Source organism: Lathamus discolor, chromosome 1 (assembly GCF_037157495.1).
Source record: "Lathamus discolor isolate bLatDis1 chromosome 1, bLatDis1.hap1, whole genome shotgun sequence".
Taxonomy (NCBI): domain Eukaryota; kingdom Metazoa; phylum Chordata; class Aves; order Psittaciformes; family Psittacidae; genus Lathamus; species Lathamus discolor.
In genome coordinates, this window is record NC_088884.1 from 11839955 (window position 1) to 11860796 (window position 20842).

General features: G+C 40.3%; 1 protein-coding gene across 3 annotated transcripts; it reads left to right on the forward strand.

The window, feature by feature from the left end:
- Nucleotides 1–401: 401 nt before the first annotated feature.
- On the forward strand, nucleotides 402–19972 carry TWF1 (twinfilin actin binding protein 1). Of its 3 annotated transcripts, none has more exons than XM_065691069.1 (9): nucleotides 402–548; nucleotides 3784–3880; nucleotides 6286–6352; nucleotides 7517–7612; nucleotides 9610–9714; nucleotides 14161–14286; nucleotides 14474–14624; nucleotides 15037–15158; nucleotides 16805–19972. In XM_065691069.1, the coding sequence occupies exons 1-9, from the start codon at nucleotides 524–526 to the stop codon at nucleotides 16973–16975; spliced, it is 960 nt and encodes a 319-aa protein (XP_065547141.1). In that variant the 5' UTR covers nucleotides 402–523; the 3' UTR covers nucleotides 16976–19972. The 3 variants fall into 3 exon arrangements, with proteins under 3 accessions (XP_065547141.1, XP_065547049.1, XP_065547232.1); XM_065690977.1 differs by lacking the exon at nucleotides 3784–3880 and adding an exon at nucleotides 3668–3745 and having other exon boundaries at nucleotides 407–548; nucleotides 6174–6352; XM_065691160.1 differs by lacking the exons at nucleotides 402–548; nucleotides 3784–3880 and adding an exon at nucleotides 3677–3745.
- The last annotated feature ends 870 nt before the right edge of the window (nucleotides 19973–20842 follow it).

Here is a 20842-nt window from a genome sequence, read left to right on the forward strand (position 1 = left end):
ACACAAGCAGCCTCGCGTCCCACTCTGTGGCTCCTTCCCTGCTGCCGCAAGCCGGAAGGAGAGGTCTCCACAACAGACTCCTAGAGATAACCGCATGCACCTCAGCTCCTTTTCAGCACTTCTCCCTTTCTCCAGGATGACCGCGGGCGCAGGGCCGGCTATGTCGTGCTGTGGGACGGCAGGACGGAGGAGAGGACAGGGCTGCACCCCGGCCCGGAGCCCAGAGGCGCCGTCCGCGGGCGCGGAGCGGGGAGTGGGCACAGAAGGAAGACCCGGCCGGCGGGGTCCCCGCTGCGGGGGGTCAGCAGCGGACCATCCGGCAGCACGGGCCGGCGCGGCGGGGCCCGGCAGGCTCTCCGCTCTAGGGGGCAGCAGCAGCGCAGCGGGGAGCAGCGGCCGGGTCCCGGAAGGCGCAGCGCTCCCCCCCGCCCCGGCCGCTGAGTGGCGGCGGCGCGTCACGTGAGAGCGGCGGGGCCGGGAGGGCTGTGAGGCGGCGGCGCTGCCCGCGGCGCGGCGGTGCGACATGTCCCACCAGACCGGTATCCAAGGTACGCGCCGCGCGGTGCCCACCGGGCTCCTTCCCTCCTTTGGCCCTGCCAGCCGGGTGCGGGAGGCTGGAGGAGCGCCTTTCCCTGCGGGTCGGAGCGGGCTGTGGAGGCAGGCGGTCGGTTTAACGGGCCGCTCCCGGTGGAATTTTGTCCCCTGGCGCGGTCTTTGTTTGCTGCCGGAGGAGCCCGTCCTCAGCGCCGCGGGGTGGCGGGGAGGGGAGAGGAGGCGAGCTGAGGGGTGGGAGACTGCGGCTGGCTCCTGCTCCGGGCGGCCGCCGCTCCGCTGGGAGACAGGCGGAGACCTGCGGGGTTCCGCCGCGCGGCTGTCAGCGCCTGCCCGCCTGAGGGGAGTATTGCCTGCCGAAAGCCACTCATGGGGAGGAGACCCCCCCTTGGCGCAGGCTGTCCTGCCGCGGTGGCGGGGGGAGCCGGGGCTGCGGGGTCTCCGCGGTCACCTCCTGCCCCCTCTCCGAGTGGCCGCAGCGGTTTGGGGTGGGTTGCACAGCACTGCAAAGGCCGAGGGTCGCTGCCGGGTCCGTTGTAGCTCTGAGGAGAACTGTGTGTCCCGGAGCAGGAAAGCCCGCTGAAAAAGCCCATCGCTGGAGGCCACAAAGGGGGAAGGTGTGGGGGAACCTATTTTTCCCCCGTGTTTCCACGCTTTGGAGGGTGCGAAGAGCAATTAGAAGACAGAGCATTGTTTCTCAGCATTACCAGGTCCCCCCGAATCCCAGAACTGCTAAACAGGGATTATACTGCAGGATTATGGGGGAGTCGGGTTTTGCTGTCTCGATTTCTGCAGTCTGCTTGTTCAGTGACTAGTACCATGTACTTTGCCTGTTCTCCCATAGTTATTACTGAAGGTGACTTTTGTCCTAGCCACGGCAGCTCTTTACTGCTTCTCTGTTCCCCTTTTTGTCCATTAGCTGCATTTCGTCTGCACCCTTTCACCTCTCTTCTCTTCCATCCCCTTTATGCAAGTCTTTGCTGGTTTTTGCTCCTTCTTATTTCAAAATGTTAAACCCTTCTCGGGCTAGAGGTGCGCCTGGGATAGTTTTTATCCCAGGCTGGAGAAAACTGTTAACAGTGGCTCTTCATTCCCTTGTTCTCCTGGCAATGCTGGAGGGAGGAGCACAAGAATATCCTGTTGCTTACCACAGGCAAGAAGAGTGGCTAAGCTGCTTCTGCTGCTCTCCTTGATGTCTTTGAGAATCTCTGTCCTCTGAGGAGAGCTGTAGAGAACTCGGCAGCTTTCCTGCATGGATCCTGCCTCTGCAGGCACTAATCAGAAGTCCTGTTTGCAGCACAAAGCATCCGCTTCTGCAATTTGGAAGAGGAATAGCACTTGTTGTGCCATTGCTGGCTTTAGCTACAAACAGGCCACTGTCACTCATAAACAATTGCAAGATTTGGCAGCATGGGCTGCTCTTTTCTGGAAACAGAAATGAAGTCATGGAGCCAGTGATAATGTACCAGGCAGTTGCTCAAAGGACTGGACTTTCAAATAAGGCCAGGGCGGATAAATAGTGTAGGAAAGTTGCAGAATGCATTGAGCTGTAGGAAAATACACTGGAATATGTTCATAGTCTTCTAAGTAATTTAAAAATAATATTAGCTGTAAATTATTTGTGAAATAAACCCAACTTTTAATTCTGTAGGTCTATGCAGAAAGTTTAAATATAAAATACTACTATTGTGAATTTAAAACCTTTATGAGAAAAAAAAAACATGGCTCACTTGATAGTGAGATGGTTTCTTAAATGTCTTGTCTTTAAATGTTACTTCAGGAGTTGTCACAGTTCTGATACTGGTGCAGGGACTGCTGTGTTTGTCTTCTTTTGGTGTGTATGTTGAAATGAGAGAATAAAGAGCAAAAAAATAGACAAGAAGAGGACAACAAAAAGAAGGTCCCGGGGGAACTGAAAGGTCTAGAAAGTGACACAGTGTTTGTGTGCTGAATGGAATGGTGGGGACTGGCAGTGACAATGAGAAAAGCTGGCAGCAAGTAACAGTGAGGGTCTGCACTGGTTAGTGGGATGAATCCAGGGCTGGGCTGGTAACCCAGTGTAGTTCTGTTTGTTTAACACCTCCTTTCCCCCACCCACCATTGTGGAATTTCGGAATGGGCCTGGGCATCACTTAAATGGACATAGATTTAAAATGTTTGGAGTATGAGCAGCAATGTTGCTGGGTACCATCTGACCATCTGTTCAGTTGGCCTCAATCTGACTATAAATAATCCATTTTACTTGTTTCCTGGTTTGGTGTTTGTTTTGTTGGTGCTGCGCTCTGTGCTGTGGGATTACTTAAAGGACCAGCTTGCAATAATTGTTCTTCCATAAATGCTGTACAACCCTCTGTCTGTGGTATAATTAAACTGATTTGCACCCAGATTATCAAGCAGAGCAGTTGAGATAGGAATGATCTTCATGTGAGTCAAGAACAGGTCTTCAGTCTGCTTAGGAAAATGAGTCTTATCATGTTTGCGGTGTAGTGTCAGTGTGAATTATGGACTTTAAAAATAGTTTTAGTTACTCTGTAAATTTATTATAAGGTGTCCTATTGTGACAGGTCACGGTCTGAACTGTGTCATCAGGATGCATACAAGGAGATAATGTGATGTGAAAGATCAGCACTGAGTGGCAGCCTTCGCTGATGCTCTTCAGAGAGGTGTCCTCAGGAAAAAAACTGGCACTTCTGCCAGACAATTTCTAACATTTTCCTGGCAGGCTTAAAGGTTCTGTCTGGAAGCCTGTACTGAGCCTGCAGACATCATGAAGCTTATTGTAATTTGAGATGTGTCATATTTTTATTGTGTTGCTGTGTTAACTTTGAAACTGGAGAGTGATGATATGATGTTACCTTTAACTTTCACAATGTTGAAAATCACACGGTATGCTAGAAAGCAGGGCTGGTCTGTAATACTGCCTGTCATCTCCTTGTGCATGACCCTGGCAGGCACAGTGTGCAGCATAGAGGGAACATAATGCCCATGTTCCTTTTCAGTCCAACTTTCTAGTGAAGGGCCAGTGTACAGTTTTACAGTGTTGTTCTTACCTTTGTGAATGTTCTTTGTCCTAGGAAGTGTAATGTGTTAATTTGGTTACTTTTATATTTTTCAGCTAGTGGAAGTGTTAAAGACACCTTTGTTGGAGCCAGAAATGGACAATACAGGCTTTTAAAAATAGTCATTGACAATGGTTAGTCAAATTTTAATCTTTTTCTCTGATTCTTGTAGATATTTTCCTAGTTGCTTTAGTGACCTACAAGTGCAATTGCTTAAAAAAGAAAATTCCGCCAAACTTAATATTGCTAAGGTCTTTCATATACAGAAGGTAAGATCTTAAGATGCTAAGCTTTTTGGTACAATGCTACTGTATTTTTGAATTTGAAGTTTTCTTATAATTTCATAACTGCTGTGCATTTCATATGAGTAGTATGAATGAGCTTACTCTTATCTTCTCACTAAAGAAAGTAAGGAAAAGAAAATTCACACTTGTGTGGTGTTTTGTCACTTTGGTTACTTTCATTAGACAGAGAGCTTCTTGCAGAGCAACTAGTCACTTTAGATGAACTCTAAATATTATTTGCCTTTTATACTGGGATCTGCTGCATGTAGGAAGCTCTGTTAAGCTCTACTAAAGCAGATGCTGAAGTAGGAATCTGACTATATAGAAAGTATCTTCAAAAAATCTAACTTTGTACAAATCTTCAGAGGTAAAAGGGTTTCTTAAATCTCATGTATCTGTATAAATACAAAATTAATAATTTTTTGCAGAACTTGAGTTTGGTCTTTGAAATTCTTGGCAATTGATCAAGGCTGCAAACGTTGCAAGATAGAATGCATAATTACTTTTTTTTTTTAATAGCACTGATGGTTGACTGTATAAGACACTTTATGGTTTTGTCCATCGTTCGAAGTACTTCAAATGCCCACCTTGAGTTTTTTGTTCTTTGTAGATTTCTTTCATTTACAGTACACTGAAATACGTGTTAGCTGGACTAACATGTATGTACACATATATACGTTTATTGTTAGGTAACCTTCTTTGTGTTTGCTTTTCTTAGAAAGTCCTCTGACATTTTGATACTGTTTTCCTTAAGGAAGTAGAAATAGTAATATTATAGGCAGGTCGCTATGGTAAAGTCTCACTAGCACAAAGTAGAAAATGCTGGCAAAGCGGTGATTTATTTTTTTTTTCCTATTAGGCAAGGTAAAGCAGTATGCTTTTGTATGTATTCTACTTTGTAATATGAAATGAAGCCTAGAAATGATGCAAATGGAAGACATTTCGTTTATTTTTCCTTTTTGTGTGTCTATATGTGTATGCATTTTGCCTCTATGTAGAAGTGGAATCCAGTCTTTGATCTTATTTTCACAGTTCAGAAAGAAACCTTTAAAACTCCCAGAATACTGGAAGAGGGACAGTTACATCATCTCTCTGCAGGAGCTATCAGCAGCTGCCCTTAGTCAACACAATTGCCAATTTGAGTTCTAGTAATCTGAGTTAGTAAGAGAAGAGGTTTGCTGCTGAGCAATAGAGTTACTTTGATTGAATTTTTCCATCTTAAACCCAGTGAGTATAAAGCCACCTAGAGTTCAGAAGTGGCAAGTACATTCTGAGTAGTCTGGGTGTACAACTTGGCTACTTTGCACTAGTTCAAAGAAGGGCCCAACACCCTCTCCCTGAGATGTTTGTGTTCTGTGACTTAGTGTGATAGAGTGCCTTGCTATAGAGGCATGTGTATACTGTTGTCTGAAGTTTTACAAGTTAGGTTCTAGACTCTCGAAAGATACTTTGTTTATTAGCTATTATGGTGGTTCTCAAACTGTTGTAGGATTTCATTTAAACAAGGTATTTCTGTTTCAGTTGTGGATCCTGCTGTTTATTGGGAAGCTGATAAATGTTTTGAAATACACTATACTGTTACTTTCCCTTGGAAGCGAAGATGTGATTTACAAATAAGAGAAAAATCTTGCTGCTACAGCTGTTCACATAATTAAATCTTGTCTGAAGTATTCTATACAGACTTAAGCCAATTATACATAATAAACAACTTCAGTCATTTAAAGAGACCAGTTATGAAGCTGTGTTAGAAAGAGGTTTATCTACTTACATAGTCAAGTTAAAGTGATTAGTGCAAGCATATTAATTCCAAATTCTTTTCACTATATAACTGAGTTATTGATTCCTTACAATGAGTACAAACACTAATATGTTATAGCAAGAGCATCAGTAATTCTAAAATTTAAAAGCTTACTCTCATCTTGTTTCTACTTAAGTATCCCAATTTAAAAATTAACTGTGAGAAGAGGGTTTTTACTTCTCTTCTGTGTATATTATGCTAAAACCAGTAGCATCAGTCTTATCCCATCAGATCAAAGAACTTGAAGACAGACAGCCCATTACTTCTCAATTATTTGTATCTGGGTTAAAGTGAGTTAGGGTTTGAACATGCACAGCTTTTTCAGAAATTCATCTGCTTTCATATTGGCTGTTCTTGACTTCCATTCTTGTGGACATCATTATGAAAGATGAAGTGACGGATTGTTTTTTGTAATGCTTATTTTGAAAAACAGCATTAACTATATTGTTGCTAACCTGTAGCTTTGGTTATTGGTTATAGAACAGCTTGTTGTGGGATCCTCTAGGCAGCCAATTGGATCGTGGGAAAAGGATTATGATTCCTTTGTCCTTCCCCTCCTTGAAGACAAGCAACCATGTTATATATTATACAGATTAGATTCTCGGAATGCTCAAGGATATGAATGGATCTTCATTGCATGGTCACCTGATCACTCTCCTGTAAGTAATGTTCATCAGAGATTTCATTCATGTTGTTAATGATTTTTCAACGGTGCCATTTGATCTGAATCCTAGATATGAAGGAAGAGGATTCAAGGAATGAAGCATTCCCCAGCCTTCTCCTAACTTTCCTCCAAGAAAACTGGGAAAGCATCTTTCTTGAAGCTGATTGAGGAGTTCAGTGGGTTTAGAGGGAGTGCAGCTAATCCAGCCTTATTTCTAGTCTTATTAGAAGAGAGAAGACAATGTTTTTGCCCTGTTTGTCTATCTTTCTGTCAGTGTTTCATGAAAATTCATGGAAAGATGAAAGAAAGAAAGAAGGAAGGAAAGAAATCTCAGTGGGTGTTATTATAGAGAGAAAGATTATAGTGTGAGCCCAAGCTGTTCTGTTTGGCTTGCTGGCTGCCCAGCTGGCACTTGTGAATCTGTGGCCTGCCACAGAATATACTGTTAGTCAGTAGTTAGAGAACATAGGAGGGAACTGAGGTTGGAGTTAAGGATTTCTAGGAGAAACTGGGATACGGTGTGCAGGTTCTGGGAATGTGAGATAAGGAAAGACAGAAAGTAAAGCTTTTCCAATATTCTTACTACTTTCACTAGCAGCTGGGAAATAGTAAGATACCAAGAGTTGGAGTGCACAGAAGAGATTAGGTGGAAGATGTGAGCTATTGTGATGAGGATGGCATGACAGAGAAATAAGGTGAGAAGATGGGACTGTTGAGAGAGCAGTAAGTGACTATGTTAGACACAAACTGATAGGAAGCAAACTTTATTTGATCTTTACCCCTAGGAAATGTAATTTTCCCTCTCCATATTGAACAAAAACTATCTGGAGTAGCAAAAAAAAAAAAAAAAACCAACCCCTCCTACTCTTTCTAAAGCTTCAATTTAGTTTTAGAATTACTTTGATAATAATGCATAGTCATCAAGCCTTTCAGAATTTCATAGTATGTATTAGTATTATGATCCAGAACTCATTCCATGGAGTTTATTCTTTATTATGCATTACAACTTCATAATGCAGTTTCAACACTTAAATTATTTGTTCAAGAAAAATGTTTGTTGATGGACTTGATACACCAACATGTTAGATATTCTGTGTACACCAAAGAAGAAAACCCAAAAGAACCCAAACCAAACCAGCACTGTTTTGTTATATGCTAGGTTCGTCAAAAAATGTTGTATGCAGCAACCCGAGCAACACTTAAGAAAGAATTTGGAGGTGGTCATATTAAGGATGAAGTATTTGGAACAGTACAGGTATGTTTTTCTTTTGGTAGTCAGCAGACTGACTTTAGACACTAAATATAGTAGTAGATGTTACTGGTATGAGTTTGTGGTGTTTCTGCTCTTTTTTTATTTAAGGTTTCTTTGGGAAATAAGTCTTATATGGTTGTGATGTCTGCCTGTTTGTCAGGAAGACATGAGACAGTCTTTATAGTTGCCAATTTTAAAAAAGTACAAGTTAGAGTTCTCAAAAATACAAAATTCCTTAGCTTTCATGAAAACAGGTGATTACGTAGAGATCCAAATTACCATTACCTTTTTCTTCAGCAAAGATGGAGAGACTGCAGCAGTTATCTTCTCTTTGGCCTGTTAATTAGTTCATCATATACACAGATCTGAACTAAAGCACCGCCACAACTGACACAGGGAGCTGGTGCTGAAGGAAGAGGAGGAGTTGGAGATACGGGGAAGAACAGAGGATACTGTTGTGGGGGAAGAAGCTGAGAAAGAGACATGGGCTGTTATGATGGACACACAAATCCATAAGGATATGAGGCTAACTGCACTGCTCACTGAGTAAATAATTTTTTATAGTCAGCATTAACCTGTGATGGAGGCTTCATTGTCCAAACAAACATGCTAACAAACCTCTCTGGAGAGGCTGAAGTACTCTAGAGAAGTAGGTAACTGATTTGCTAAGAAGGTTTATTGGTAGAGGTCATGTTATTTTTTTCTTGCTCATTCAATCAACTGATGTCTCATCACCACTGACACCAAACTATTAGGAGTCTATATAATATGTAGAATTTGTATCTAGCCCTACAACTGGGAGCCCAAGTCTAAGCTTCTGTTTAAATTGTAAGGAAGGAGCATTGCATTTGTCTGTTACTGTTATTTTAGAACGTGCCTGGGGCACTTAAGAGAATAGATTCAATGTAACTCACTTTTTCCAAGGTCGTTATGTTACAGTTGAATATATGTCTATGTTGGTTGGTTTGTATGTCTTTGAAACCTTGTTAATTGTAGCTGGCTTCTAATGTTCATCTGTGTGAAAATCACAGCTTTTTCAAGGTATCCAAGTTGCAAATGCTGCTCAGAATCTTTATCAGCATCCAGTGGGTTACTCTATTTCGTTAGGCACATGGATAGTTTAGTTGGCAACCAGCTGTTATCCTGGTGGAACCTGGTTGTGGTTCCATCTGCTACTTCACATGTATTAACCTGTATACCTCTGGGCTCCTGAAACAAGGCATGATGGAATATTGGCACTGGAAATTGTATTTGGGAAGGTCTGTCTCTTCCAGAAGGGGAAGAGCCAAGAAGGAGCTTTCTCCTTCTCTTCAGAACTTGAGCATAAAATCACATTCATATGATTGCATTAAGTTCTGCCCTTTTCTGATCAACCACCTTAGTAGTAAAACTGCAGCAGTATTTGCCTCTGGTATCAACCTCTTTGGAGAAGACCAGGGCTGACACTGAGTATTAATGAATTCAGTAAAGTGCTTGTCAGCTTATCAGAATTCATCACTTCTGTGATGCTGCATCCTAAACTATTGGCAGTTATCATGTGCTTACTCTGTGTTCTAAGGTAGCGTTTCTGTCTCACATTTTTAGGTCAAAAACTACCAATAAGTTACCAGTCTGAACATTCAGATCTTACAAGAAAATAGATTCATTTTTTAGATACTTACTAAATTGTGGCAGTTCTGTGGGGTTTTGTCCAAGAAGGCTGAATAGCTTCATGCACATTCTTCATTAATGGGAATTTTTGACTGAGCAAAGTAATTGGGGACTGATTGCAGAAATGCTGCCCACAGTATAATTAGGTACAAGAGCAGCCCAGTGGGCCCTGCTGTGCAAGAAGATGAGCTGAACTTGCAGATGCACCTACACTTGCAATCCATTCTGTATGGATTACATACATTCTGTATGGACCACAGCTGTATGGGAGGTAAGGGCTTTTTTTAACACTGCACACATCTGTGAAGAAAACTCTTAGTATCAAAAAATGATTAATTTTGTGCTTTCAGGATGATGTTTCACTGAATGGATATAAAAAATATTTGATATCACAATCCTCCCCTGCACCTCTGACTGCAGCAGAAGAGGAACTTCGACAAATTAAGATTAATGAGGTACCTACAACGTCTTTGAGCGTGGATGGGAAACTGGGTACAGAGTTCCAAACACATTGTAGGAAAAAAGTCTTTCTAGGGTAAAAAGGGCAGAACAGAAAGTGGACAGTGACAGAAAGTTTGAGTGGATGAGACTATAATTTTTTCCTCAATGAGCTGAGGCTGCATGATGATGGCTGGAGTTGAAGTGACATGATTTTGCTGAATTTGCAGGGCCTAATGCCTGAGTCAGAGGCTTCACAACTGCAGAGATTAATCGTTGCAGCTTTGGCCCTTAACATGTTTATAACATCACCATATTGTGAAGGGTGACTAATGCAGTGGAGGGTGACTAAGCACAGGCACAGGTTGCCCAGAGAGGTTGTGGAGTCTCCATCTTGGAAATAGTCAAAAACCATCTGGACAGGGAGCTGGGCAACTGGCTGTACATGGCCCTGGTTGAGCAGAGTGGTTGGACAAGATGACCTCAGAAGGTTCCAACTTAAACCGTTCTGTGACTGCCCACATGCATTTCCCGTGGTGGCAGAAATTGTAGAGAAAACATAAAAGAGAAACTGTGCAGTGTTTGATTGTCAGGAGCATTTCAGCAGCCTTATTCCTAGAGGAAACGTACTCAGCTTCCAGCACCAGTGCACTTGTCTTTAAAACTGAGAGGAAGTGAATGGAATTCCAATAAAAATAAAATAGAAATCCAAACCAAGTAGGTAGTCCTTTTAATAGACAGATTTCCTTTTGCTATAAATGCTTTACAGAAAAACCTCTAACAAATGCCTTTAACCAAATGATTTGGTGTTTGTGAGCTAGGTTGTGAACAAAAAGTTTCAGGAGACCTTTTCTCACATTTTCCTTCACTTGATCACTGTTTGTGTTCAGACATGTATTAAAATAGGTCATGTGCTGATCTATGAGCTCTTCAGGCTTGTATTTTACAGCTGTGGTATGTGTGTTTGAAGTATAATTTGTTTCTGCAGCTGGATACCAGCAAGCCATCTTGTTAAATGCAGCTCTGCATCTTCTCTTACATTTCCACTCTACTGTGCTTTTGCTGCAGTTTTGTTGTTCTTTGGCTTTTTTTTTCCCCCAGTGGTGTCTTGCTTTTTCCGTGTCTGTTTTCACACAGTGTAGAAATGCGTTCAGCATCACCGCACACTGCATTTTACTTGAACAACTTCAAAAAAAACCCCAAACAGTAATGAATGTAAGACTTCTGTGGTATCGAAGATCACTTGTGGTATTAGTATTATGTGCTGTTATGAAACTTCAGCAGCAGTAGCTGCACTTTTCAGAGATACATAAACTATGCTTTGTTTGAAGCATCTTGTAATACATTGACTTATGTCATTTCTGTCTTCATTGTTTCCACCATTATGAAGCCTGTAATTAGACTCGGGAAGCTAAAAGCTTTCTGATGTAAAATAAAAAAGAAAAAGTTTTACGTATATATTTTCTTTCATTATTACCCTAAGAAATATTTTACTGGTTCAGATCAAAGCATCACCTCGTTTGCCGTCATGTCCCTGAGTGAACAACAGCAGAAATCTAGGAAGGGTGTAAAAGCAGGGCAAGGTGGCTATAATCCCTATAATACTCTTCTGTTGCCTCAGCATTTGCAGCTAGGGATCTGCCTGAGCAAGAGATGACATCTTACTATATAATTGTTCTTCATAGGGTTTTCATCCATTACTTAGTCTTGTCTTTTTCTCTAAATCCACATAAAGTTTTTGTTGGCAGTATATTCCACAGTTTGACAAAGTACTATGTAAAGAACCACTGCCTGCTATCTACTAGTTTAGTCTGATATCCCTATGGATTGTTTGGGGAAGGCAAAGAAAAGTCATTAAGTCATTCCTGTTTCCTCCTCCCCTTTGATAAAGTCAGCTGTATTCCAGAAAGTCAACTGTATTCCAGGCTGCAGCAAAAGAAGTGTGGTAAGCAGGCTGAGGGATGATTCTCCCCCTCTACTGTGCTCTGGTGAGACCCCTCCTGGAGAACTGTGTGCAGCTCTGGAGTCCTCAGTACAAGAAAAACATGGCCCTGTTGGAGAGGGTCCAGAGGAGGCCACAAAAATGCTGAGAGAGCTGGAGCACCTCTCCTGTGAAGACAGGCCGAGAGTTGGGGTTGTTCAGCCTGGAGAAGGCTCTGGGGAGACCTTACTGTAACTTTCCATACTTAAAGGGGGCATATAAAAAAGATGAGAGCAGACTTTTTAGCAGTGCCTGTAGTGCTAGGACATGGCATAATGGTTTTAAGTTAGACAAGGTTAAATTTAGACTAGACTTAAGGAAGAATTTTTTACTGTGAGGGTGGTGGAACACTGGAACATGTTGCCCATAGAGACGGTAGACGCCTCATCCCTGTAAACGTTCAAGGCCAGGCTGGATGTGGTTCTGATCAACCTGATCTAGTTGAAGATGTCCCTGCTCATTTCCGGGGGGTGGGGTTGGACTAGATGACCTTGGAAAGTCCCTTCCAATATTGTATGATTCTATACCCATGGACCTCTGTATTCCTGATCAGGTATCTCCCAGGCTGAAAAGTCCTAATCCAGGTAGTTCTTCCTCCTAAAGAAGGCTGTCCATACTACTGATCCTTTTGCTTTTCTCTGAGGTTTTTCCAGTTCTACTATTTAATTTATGAGATGAAGGGATGGGGAATCCAGAACTGCATGTGGTATTCAAGATGCAGGCATGTTACTGGTACCTACAGTGCGTAACAACGTGTTTTGTTCTCTACTCTTTTTCTAAGAATTCCTAACCTTTCACTTGTGGGTGCTGAGTGTTGGGTTTTTGGGGGGTTTGTTTGGTTTCCTTTTTTTGCCATGACTGGCCACTGGGTTTATATTTTCAGAGATACTCAGTGTGACCTGCAAGGTCTTGTTCCTGGATGGCAGTAGCTAGCTCAACTGCATCACAGCACAGGGAGAAGAGAGGTTCTCTGTTCCTCTTGGGTGTGCTACTTTACACTTATTCACAGGAATTTTCATCTTCCATTTTATCCTCCACTCAGCAGCCAGCACTAACAAATCTTATGGTGTGAGTTTAAATATATTTAAGTGACTTCGGTGGTTTTCTTTTGCTTTAATGGTCTGAACCATGTTGCAGTACAGACAAACGGATTTTGTTCATGTTCTTAACTCTGGAATTATGCTGGGTTACTCTCTTCCCTTGCCTGTTGTATTTTAATATGGCTTATATAGTTATGTTTAATTATGCTTTATTATTTTTGTGATGCTTGTATTTATTAATCAGGCTTTTATTTTTGTAATGCTTGTATCTATTAATCAGGCTTTTATGCAGATATATCCTGCAAATACTCTTTTTCTATACCCTTCTTCATGAATTTATCAATATTTATACAAAAGTAAGCTCTACCACCTGCTTTCTTTTCCTCCTCTTCCCTCATTCCTTAAAATGTAGAATATGGTTTGGTGTTGCCCCAGGTATCTTTGGTTTTTATTCTTTTATCAGTTTGTTTCATATTTCATTAGCATCTCTAATTGAAGCTGAACATCTTCCAGTTAGTAGATCTGAGACCCACACTTCCCATTTCGTACACTTTTGAGTATTGCTGCTTCATCACCAGTGTTAAATATATTTATGAAATCATAAAAGAAAGTCAGTATATTCAAAAGCTAATACTTAGCCAATAAGTTCAGACTTCAGAAAGCTGGAGGCCAGAGCTCATGCATGAGTGCTAAGATAAACATAAATTCTTGCAAAATGGCCTTAAAATAACTGTACTTTTCTCATGGCATTTGTGGCTAACACAGCTGGGTTAGGAACAATTGTCTAGCTTGCAGTTACCCTGGATTTTTTTCCTTTTCGTTAGACCTTCTAGAATTCAAAAATTAAAACTTTATTCATTTGTTTTGTTTGCTTTCCTTTTGGGTACAGGCTTTTAAGGGGAGGGTGTTGAAGCAGGAGGGAAGGCAGTTGCTTTGCTTTTCCTTCAAGATCAGTTTGTTTTATAAGATATCATTTCTTTCTTCCTCTGAAAGTTTGGATTCCCTAGAAATTATATTTGCACGTTTTGGTCTAAAATGTTTAAAGATACAACAAAGCTTAGGAGAAATATTGTCAGTTCAAAAGTCTAACACAGCATATGAAAATCAAGCTCTTTCCTCCTGGTTTATTATATCTATACCGGAATTTAACTTGGAGCTTCTTTGGTGATGCTGGAGCCAGTTTTCCCTCTGCTGATTCTGTTGGCTCTGCCACGTTAGCTGTTTCAGAGATCTGAAACTGTTTTCAGGTTAGCAAGCAAACATGACCTGTACATTAACAAGCGCAAATCTGTTGCATATGGGGATGATGTTTGGGGTTGTTCTCAGGATAGCTCTCGCTAACTCTGTGTGTAACCATATGCAATGCATTGTAAGTTATTGTATGAAACCCCATGAATGCTTGCAAAGGTTTCTATTCACATCGCTATTGACCTGTGTTCCAGGTACAGACGGACGTTGGTATAGATACCAAGCATCAGACACTGCAAGGAGTAGCATTCCCTATTGCTAAAGAAGCTATTCAGGCTTTGGAGAAATTGAAAAATAAGAAAATCAATTATGTACAACTGGCAAGTATAAAATACTTTATTTAATAGTGAGTATAAAATAGATTACCCACCCATTAACCAGTGTGTGCTGGTGACATACACTGATAAATTACCAGTCTGTATTAGATTAGTATTTTTTTCCCATCCTGTTATGTTCTCTGGTTTGCTTTCTGTGTCTTAACTATATTCAGGTTTGCTTTGTTAACAGCAAATTGATATGAAAAATGAAACTATTATTTTGGCCAACACACTTCATACTGAACTGAAGGATTTGCCAAAAAGAATTCCAAAGGATGCTGCACGTTACCACTTTTTCCTGTATAAGCATGCCCATGAAGGAGACTATTTGGAATCCATAGGTATGAAAAAATTTCACAATATGAAATTTCATTGGCTTGTTTCACATACTTTAGGAATTTCAAAGCAGAAGGATGTGTCATAGAAGTAATCTGTCTTGTCAGCGTGGTCATAAATTTCAGAGGCAGTTGGTTGTGAAACTGACTTCTGAGGAGTCCCTATGTTTAGAAAGTTGAGAGCTATCCCTTTTGATAGTCCTCCTGTCAAGACATAAAGTTAGTGGCCATTCTCTCATCCCTCATTTGAAATGAAACACTTGCTGAAGCAAAGAAAGATCCAGAATAGTGTTACAATTTTTCCCTTTCAGACTGTATAGTTGATTTGCAACGCCTCTGCTGTAAATGATTTTATGATACAGGTTTTGATGGAGTATAGTTATGGTCTGATTTGTGGGTTGTTTTTTTATCTCTGCAGTTTTCATCTACTCAATGCCAGGGTATACCTGTAGTATACGAGAACGAATGCTCTACTCTAGTTGCAAAAGTCCACTGCTAGAAATTGTAGAAAGACAGTTGTGGATGCAGATAATTAGAAAGGTAAGTACAGCGAGTATACTGGTATTTTCTCCTTCTCTCTGTTCACTTCTTAGTATCTAACTATAACTTTGCCACCACCTTATCTAAACAACGAAAAGTTCTGTGTAACTGTTAAAGTTTGTCCTGAATGACAAATAGTTACTGATAAAACTCCAAAGTTAAATTGTGGAAGATTTCCTTTGTTTTGTAACTTCTACACTTTCACAGCTTTAGCAAACATATCCTTGTGCATCAAGGGAGCATCTGAGAGTACTTTGAAGGACTATTTAGACCTAATATGATTCCTTAGTAAAAGGCCTGTTCTATTTTGGACCTCATTGCTGTTGTTGAACACTGAATTCTTTAAAGCCAAGGTTATTTAAGGATTTTCAAAATAGTATCAAGTTGCAGTTCTGGAACTTAAAAGTTAGCCGATCTTTTCACATTGAATAGGTTTTACTACTATGCAATAATTTGCTTCTCACCTCCGGAGCAGACAGCATAGGAATGGTCCATTTGTGGAATATGTGACCTCTGGTTACGTTCTTAACTATTGTGTTCTACATTTAGAAAATCTTTAAGGCTGGGTTTCTGTGGGGATTACAATAATCTACCTGAAATTATCTATTGTAATATATACCTGAAAAATAGCAGAGTTAGTACTATTTTTACTGAGGTGACACGAATTAAGTGGATTATTACTATGTGGTTTTAGATGTAATTATTTCTCAGAAATTTCCTTCCCACAATGAAATAAATGCACCATGTGACTTCTGAAATTCCTGTAGACATTTTTCTGTAGCGTGTGCTTGTAACAGCAATCCTGTGGCTGGCAAGTACTATGGTTGGCAGTTCACGAAGTGTTGAATGCTTAGGAGAGCAGGGCCAAAGTTTTTCTCTGAATTTCGAATTCCTGCAATTCAGAACAGTGGGATTTGGCTTGGAACAGCTTTTCCATTAGGGATTCTATGCTTAAATTTTAAAAACCAAAGCAACCTCTGTTTTTGTTCATTAAACTTATTTTAGCTTCTCCCTGGCTCGAACAGTTGCTGAGTTGCAGTAGCCAGCTAATTGTGTAAGCTGTTTGTACTCCTCCCCTTCTGTCTCAAGAGACAACAGTATTTGTGCACACTGCTTTTACAATACGTGTTTAAAGCACGCTTTAGCGGGGGAAAAAAATAAATGTTAAAATGTGGAGATTACATTGGGACAATGAAGAGGTTTTATTTTAGAGGGGAGAATAAAGAAAGGAAATTGTAATTCTAATGATCCTCACGCTGCTTTCTTCTATTAAGGAAATTACTTAAGAAGTAAGTAAATAAGCACTTGTTTCCAGGTGGAATGTGTACTCCTAGTTAGTATTGACATGTACACAGTGCTAAAGCTCGGGACAGAGGAAGTTTCTTGGCATATGCTGCACTTGTATTTCAGGAAAAATATGTAAGTTGAATCACACTTAATACTGGTAAGAGTATAGCAGATTCATAGAAAAACTATTTGGGATTGCTCAGGGCATTAGGCACAAGTTGGAGAACATTTCACTCTGATCATTACCGGACATATGGTTTTAATACAGCATTTAGAGCTTCAGCAAAATGCTGAAATGTTTTTAAATATGTCTTTAAGACGAATATGATAAACGTTGTTTGGTTTGTTTTCTTTCCCAGATTGAAATAGATAATGGTGATGAGTTAACTGCTGACTTCCTGTACGAAGAGGTTCATCCAAAACAACACGCTTACAAACAAAGTTTTGCTAAACCAAAAGGTCCTGCCGGGAAGAGGGGAATACGAAGACTGATTAGAGGTCCAGCAGAGACTGAAACACCTAGTGATTAGAAACTGCTGTTTAGTACTAAGTATTGCAGTGAGAAATGAAATTCTGGCTTTGGGTAATGAACTGAAATCATTCCATTCATAGATGCTAGAAAACAAACAAACAAAAAAGGCTCTTTTTACTCTTCTCTGACCTCAACACTTTTTATATTGTTACATGATTATATTCATTGACCATGTTTCATGACATGCGGAAGACCTAATTATATTAAAGCTAGAAGAGGAAAACTAAGCTAGTACCCCTTTATTTTAGATTAGGATCCATTATTTAATAGCTGTGATCATAAATTCTGCACACAGAAGACTATGAAGCTCATATCTCCTGTGGGTCAGTTGCAGCTGTCTGTGTGTGTTCTTGTGAGTAGCCTATGGAAACCTGTAACCCTTTCCATGTGAGAAGAGCTGAAGGATTATGTAGCATCATCCTATATAAGTCTTTATTTATCCTTGTAGCTCTTAGTACAATAGAAGGTTTTCTTCTGGTTTTGACATGATGCATTGTTGGGTTTTGTTGTTGGTTTGGTTTTTTGGTTATACAAAAGATAAACTAAAATTAGTTACTCATCAATTAATATCTCTGCTCAGGAATAGCTGGGTATTTTCCCACATGAAAGCATGGTCATGTTAAATTTATAACTAATTTCATGGAACTGTCTTTTAAAGAATTCTGACATAGAATCACTAGAGCTTTTCCAGGCTTCTGTACCACTCATAGGCCGTACATAGTAAGTACTGAATGACCAAGGGAAAGGTGATTAAAAGTGCATGAGTTAGTATACTCAGTAGATTATGGAGCTGCTTTCAAAGCAATATGCTTAAAGTTTCTAATAAATAATTGATTATCTGTGCACTTGGATCTAAAACTGTATAAATTCAGTAAAAATGGAAATAACTTGCTTCAGAATGGTGAGTTATTCTTGAGATCCTCATGCATTTGCAGCATCAACTACAGTTTTAGCCTCCAAAGTATACTGAAAATTACTTTTCCTAAACGTTTGAACTTTAGTAGTGACTTAAATCTGTAACAAAATCCAGCTAGGTCTTGAATAACTGCTGGCAGCACCTGGTTAGGATTTTGTCTTTTGTTTTCTATTTTTTTTAACCCTTCCCTTCTCTAAAATACTAAAATCACCCAGAATTGTCTAAACTTGATTGAACCATGAGTGATGTCTTTGATAGGAAGAGGGAAACCAGATTATTTTAATAAGTGGATTCAAGAAGAATTAGATGTGGAAGTCAAGTATTGGGTGACCTTAAATATTTAAAGTCATGTAATGAGACAAATACTAGTGGATAGGTCGTATTCCCAGTGGGGACTTGCTTTTTAGTGTCTTGCATGTGAGCTTTGTGGGGTTTGAATTTTTTTTTCTAAGCTACATGGGAGTTGCAAGTCTTGATTTGCTGCATATTGTCATAGGTGCAGGGTGTGCACATTATATAGCGGAATCACGTTTGCCTGCTGGGAGATAGATTTTAACCTAGTTTTTTAGGGAAATAATGCTTTGACATTACTAGTTCCTGATGAAATCTGTTTTATCTTTATGTATTATTTTATTTGGAGATACTAGCTTGTTATTGATGTCAGAGATTGCACTATATAATGTGAAGATTGCAATAGTTGTTGGTTTTACTGTGGTTCCTTTACATGCAGCAGAAATCTGACACCTCAGTTATTTTCATTTAATCTTACACACTACATCAATCCACTTCAATAGCTCTGGCTCCTCAGCTAATCTGCTTGCCCTAGGCTACCGTGTTCTTTTTCTGCCTCTTGCCTTCTCCCTCTAGGGCAAGGACGTGGCCTTTGAAGTGTTTCTTCTGTGTGCTACCTGTCAGGCAAGTGTCACTGTTTATTAAACATGGCAATGTGCGTGCAGCTCATTGTACGCTGTAATTAAATGTATTTTTAGTTGAACCCTGAATCTTTTCAGCACACCAAACTCATTTTGGGGTTTGGGCTTTTTTAAGGAAAACCTTTGAGTGCAGCACTTAAAAAAATTGCTGCTCCAGGGTTTTCTGTTTGAGTTTAGTATTCCTGCCTATGTGTCAGCCGTGCCAAGAGCGCACATATGTTTTTATACTTACTTGAGCCAGTAAAGAAGTTCAGCTTTTTAATACCAAATGTTTTAAACAATGAACAGTTTGACCTGATATGGTAACGTGCATGTTGTGTTTGGGTTTTGTTTGGGGTTTCTTTTTTTCTAGTCCTGTCCTAGATAGATGAGGATAGGAGGCAGAAAACTTGGTATGGAGGATGGTGAGAACTGGTTAAGTGATTCTGTGAGGGCATTTATCATGGGCTGCTATAGAGTTCAGCCCAAACTAGGCACTGCAAGTTACCTTACTTGAAAATATTCGATGGGGGTGTACAACCCCATGACCACCCTGCAGAGTCATGTCCTGAGTGTAATTCCCCCTCACCTTTCCCCTAAAAGAGAATTGTATAGAGTCTTGCACTACCAACTGCCTCTCCAGGCCTCTAGTAGCTCTCTTCCTGACAATAAGCAATAAGGAGCATCCAATCTTTTTGTAAGATCTGTCATGTTTACACCTGTGTAGTTGCCTCACGTAACACTACTGCTGTTAATGAATGTTCAGAGCCAGCACAAAATGAGGGCATTAATGGAAGTTATTCCTTTAACTGTCTCTTGTCATTAAATAACTGAAAGTGTCCATTCAAACTGTTGTTGGCCTTCATAACGCCCAAAAGCAGTGCAGCTGCTTGCAGTTAACTCACAAGCTATTAAATAGTTAATTAACATGACAGGTAATTATTGTTTGAAAAGTTGATGTGGCAAAGTAGGGAGAACTTGATCTTTTAAAACACTCCTGTCAGAGGTTTGCAAAACTAATCAAGGCAATAACTGCTCCATGACTTGGATAAACACATTGATCTACAGTGTCTGTGTATTCAATGAAGACCACCTTCAGATGCTAAAATTAACTAAGTTTACCTTACCTATTTTGTAATTTACTTTATAAATAAAGATTGATGCTTTAGTTTGGTGTTGTCTGAATCATTTCATAATCTCTTTTAACAAAGGTCTCTACGCTAACATCACAACTTGTAATTAATAGGAAGTTCCTGCAGGACTAGAAAGCAGTATGGAAAAAGTGGCTGAGGGCCTAAGAAGGGAGATGGAAACAAAATTCCTGGCTTTTACTATTGTAGAAAACCCAGTGTGTTGGAAACAGCTAATTCCCTATTGCTTCATGGAAGCAGCACAGCAACCTCCATAGCAGGATCCAGGTCTGTTCATCTCTTGAGGTTTTTATGCTTTCAATAATAAGCCCCTTCAAGAGTTCTTCTATCCTTTTAAAGGCTGAAGTAGTTGATTAGTAATTTAATTTCTATGTGTTGTTACTTGCTCAGCATGAGGTAATGTAATTAAACTACTCAAATGATGTTATTCTATTGGGTTTTTGTGTAAGCTGAAAGTAGTTGCAGTTTTCCTATTGCCCTCAGACTTCAAGCTGAAAAGAACATTTAGTGGTTTGGCTTTTCTTTTAACTGTCCTGCCAACACATCCCCACGGGAAGTCAGTGATATGGCAATTTTGCAGTTGAAAGAAGGAAATCTGAAGACATATTGAACTAGGATTTGAGAGAATATTTTAATGTGAAATGCTATACAGGAGCAAAGCTGTTCCCATAAGAGGAGCAGGAGCAAGGTAAGAGGAGGGAACAGGCTTGGCCTCTGTATGAGCATGAATATCAGGTGCAGTTTTATTTGCCGCCTTGTCAGTGGATGTTAAACCTCAGCTGGCCAGCCCAAATCTGAAGGTGAGGCAGTTCTTCTCATTTCAGTAACAGGAACTACTATGGCTGGTAAAAGGTGTGTTGGCTCAAAAGGCAACTGGGCAAACTGAT

Coding starts and splice junctions, on each gene's coding strand:
- TWF1 (XM_065690977.1), top strand. CDS start 524: ATGTCCCACCAGACCGGTATCCAAG. Junction 549..3,667: donor CCACCAGACCGGTATCCAAG/GTACGCGCCGCG, acceptor TATATTTTTCAG/CTAGTGGAAGTGTTAAAGAC. Junction 9,715..14,160: donor GACAAATTAAGATTAATGAG/GTACCTACAACG, acceptor CCTGTGTTCCAG/GTACAGACGGACGTTGGTAT.